The following is a 4,035-nucleotide window of genomic DNA, read 5'->3' on the forward strand; positions in this document are numbered from 1 at the left end:
TTTAGGACGCGCTGCTGTGAATGAAATTTTGTGCAACGCACCACAAATCCCTTTAGGAACGCTTTGAGGAACGTGGCTGGAAATGCTCTTAACCTTTTCCTATCTACCCACCAGCTACGGGGGATTGATCCATTGTTGGAACGACCTGCAATAAACCAACCCAAATGAGGATCGAGCTCCAGATTATATTCACTACAACAAAACCAATGAAAAGATGCTTCGAGTCCTCAATCGCTCCTTTGCAGAATACACACCTAAAATCAGTCCACTTCCTCCCTAAAGCGGTAAAACCCCAATGTATTTCTTTACAAAATTAAGAAGGAAAACGATCCTATTCTCTCGGTGGTTGCGAGCGACGGAACCTCCGAATCACGGTGTCGTGCGATTGTCCCGATCGCTTGATCAAAAACCAGCCACGTCACCTCGATCATTATCTCTTTCTCACAACAACCGCCAGACCTTATACTTTTCCTCTTTCTTATTGCTATCTTCTTCCCGGTAGTGAATACTACGAGAAAAAAATTAGAAAGTGATTAAGAGAAAAAAAAATGAGGAAAGATGATGAATATGACACGTGGGCCCCACCGTCAATGAGAGCAGCATGTCATCCCAGCTGGGATTGTCGCTTTCCCAGTGTGCCAAATAGCTGAAAGGTTTGATTTAGCCTGGGACTGGTAAGTTTAAGGTATAAACGACAGAGATTTAAACTTCAGGGTTTGATTCGCCTAACCTCTATGAGTTCAAGGTTTGAAATGAACTTTTTTCATTTTTACTACCGGCACCAGAAAGGACACGTGTCATTATGGGGACACGAGACAAGGGAATCATATCCCCATGGGACGCACCAGTAATGTCACAAATCAATCCCCACTCAAACGCTCGATCCTCCGGATTCTGGTCCAGCATAAATACTTGACAAACATTCGATATTTTACTACCCCGTTGAATAATACAAGTTTCAGGCTCAAAAAAGCAGTAGAAGATCTCCTCCTACCCTCTCCATTCAAATCCATGGATAATTTTAGCACGTAATTTACGCATAATGCAGCTGGCAATCAGCAGTTCATTTCAAATCTTTACTTACCTTATTCGTCTCCCATCACATGGTACGTACGCACAGTAAAGCCCCTATAAGTAGCCAGCCATTGGGAGTTATAATCAGGAGATCAGGACACAACAATGGCGGGGACGACGGTAACTCGCGCTTTGCTGCTAATTGGCGTCGTCCTGACGGCTCAGCTCTGGCGGTGCACGGCGTACGCTGGCGACGGGTTTAGCGTGGAGTTCATCCACCGTGACTCTCTCAAGTCGCCGTTCCACGACCCGTCGCTTACCGCGCCGGAACGCATGCTCGCTGCCGCGCGACGATCCACGGCGCGCGCCGCGGCGCTCACACGCTCCTTCGCCGCTGGCGGCTCCCCTGACGGCGCCGTCTCTCAGATCATCGGCAGGCCATTCGAGTACCTAATGTACGTCAACGTCGGCACCCCGCCCACCCGCATGCTCGCCCTGGCCGACACCGGCAGCGACCTCGTGTGGCTGCGTTGCAGCAACGACACCACCGCCCAACCTCCGAACGGCGACTTCAACCCGTCCAACTCTTCCACGTTCGGCCGCGTGGGCTGCGACTCCGCCGCGTGCCGCGCGCTCACCGGCACCTCCTGCGGCACCGACGGCTCCAGCTGCATGTACGACTACAAATACGCCAGTAGCTATGATGTCATCGGCGTCCTCTCCACCGAGACATTCACCTTCGAAGACGCCCCCGGTGGCTGCGTGGGGTGCCGCGATCGCCCGCAGCTGCGGGTGGCGAACGTCAACTTCGGCTGCACCACGTCCACGTTCGGCGTGTTCGGGGGCGACGGCGTCGTCGGCCTCGGCGACGGAACCTTGTCCCTCGTCTCCCAGATCGGCGCCGACACCTCGTTCGGACGGAGGTTCTCCTACTGCCTCGCGCCGTTCTCCGCGCCGAACGCCTCCTCCGCGCTCAACTTCGGCTCCCGCGCCGCCGTCAAGGAGCCGGGCGCGGTCACCGCGGTGCTGTTCCCGTCCCAAGGGGACGCCTTCCACATCATCGCGCTCGAGGACATCAAGATCGGGAACGCCACCTTCGCGCTTCCGAGCCGGAAACGGTACGATGTCGTCCTCGACACAGGCTCGATGCTGACGTACCTCGCAAGGGTGCTGCTGGACCCGATGGTGGAGGAGCTCAAACGGCGGATCAATCTCCCGACGGTGCCGTCGCCGGATCATACGCTGCAGCTGTGCTACGACGTGAACGATGCGAACCGTAGGTCCCTGTTCGAGAAGAATGTGCCGGACATTACGCTGCAGCTAATCGGCCAAGGCGCACCGGAGCTGACGCTGAAGCCGGAGAACATGTTCGCGGAGTTGCAGGAGGGGTTTATGTGTTTGGCGGTGGCACCGGTGACGGATCAGCAGCCACTGGCCCTCATCGGGTGCATCGCGCAGCAGAACTTGCACATTGGCTACGACCTGGACAAGGGCACCGTCACCTTGGCCAACGCCGACTGCGCGAGCTCCTACCAGCAGTTACCATCGGCACCTCTGTAGCTAGAATGATTACCACCCCATTTGTTGGGAATAACTACTTCCTCCATCCCAGTTTATAGACCTTGTCCGTCGGGTTTGCCGTTTTGGAGGCCGAGTTACATGTAGCTATTTATTTGAAACGCTTAAAACTCGTATTTTAAAGTTTTTTTTTAAATGGAAACAATGGAGATAGACAATGATGGATGCTACAATCGTGTAAAATCCCAATGCAAACATATTTGTATTCTAGGCTACATGAAATTGACAAAATCTGAGAAATTTCATAGTATTGAAATGTGCAATAATCAATATAAAATTTGTTAGAATTTATGTTCTAGTATATGAAATAGTTTGTATTGAGATTTTACACCATTGTAGTATACATCATTGGCTGTCTCTACAATTTTTATTTCGAATTTTTTGAAACTTTAAAACACTAATTTTGAGTGTTTCCAAATAAAGTGTATAGCTTTGGCCTCCTTAATCGGAAAAAAATAAGCTTGGCCTCCATTTTAAGTTTTCCTTGTCTACATCCCTATATCGTTGATTTGATCAAAATAATATAAATTATGGAATATAAAAATTATAATTTTTTTAGTGATATATGTTTTGTACTATTATTGCTACGGAAACCAGCCAAAACTTGGGTGGGACCGTCATATTCCGCAAAATTGTGGAATCGTCGCCTATATTGGTTGTTGTTTCTGCTACGATCTTCCTTGGGTGAACGAGGTCGTTTGTTCTGGACAGCATCTTCGCCATCGGCCTAGAATATGAAATTTGTTAGAATTTATTATTTTTGTGTAGCCTAGAATATGAAATAGTTTGTATTGAAATTTTACACCATTGTAGTATACATTATTGGCTGTCTCTAGAATTTTACTTCGGATTTTTTGAAACTTTGAAACACTAATTTTGAGTGTTTCCAAATAAAGTGTATAGCTTGGGCTTGATACGTCTCCAACGTATCTATAATTTCTGATGTTCCATGCTAGTTTTATGACAATACCTACATGTTTTGCTCACACTTTATAATGTTTTTATGAATTTTCCGGAACTAACCTATTAACAAGATGCCGAAGTGTCAGTTCCTGTTTTCTGCTGTTTTTGGCTCCAGAAAACCTGTTCGGGCAATATTCTCGGAATTCGACGAAACAAAAGCCAAACATCTTATTTCACCGAGACGGACCAGGACACCGAAGGGGAGACGGAGAGGAGGCCCAAGGCCCCCAGACCACAGGGCGGCGCGATAGGGGGGGGTGCGCCAGCCTATGGTGTGGCCCCCCCAGGCACCCCCTTGCGCCGCCTCTTCGCCTATAAAATCCCTCGCGACCTAAAAACCCGACACCAATTGACGAAACTCCAGAAAGACTCCAGGGGCGCCGCCGCCATCGCGAAACTCCGTTTCGGGGGACAGAAGTCTCTGTTCCGGCACGCCGCCGGGACGGGGAAGTGCCCCCGGAAGCCATCTCCATCGACGTC

The 4,035-nt window shown here is 49.7% G+C and overlaps 1 protein-coding gene across 1 annotated transcript; it reads left to right on the plus strand.

Annotated features, from left to right (window-relative positions):
- The first annotated feature begins 1,179 nt into the window (after window positions 1-1,179).
- On the plus strand, window positions 1,180-2,574 carry LOC124664748 (probable aspartic protease At2g35615). The gene has a single exon (XM_047202194.1). It carries the CDS (start codon window positions 1,180-1,182, stop codon window positions 2,572-2,574), a length of 1,395 nt encoding a protein of 464 aa, XP_047058150.1.
- Window positions 2,575-4,035: the final 1,461 nt, after the last annotated feature.

The sequence above is a fragment of the Lolium rigidum genome, chromosome 6 (assembly GCF_022539505.1).
Source record: "Lolium rigidum isolate FL_2022 chromosome 6, APGP_CSIRO_Lrig_0.1, whole genome shotgun sequence".
Classification (NCBI taxonomy): Eukaryota; Viridiplantae; Streptophyta; class Magnoliopsida; order Poales; family Poaceae; genus Lolium; species Lolium rigidum.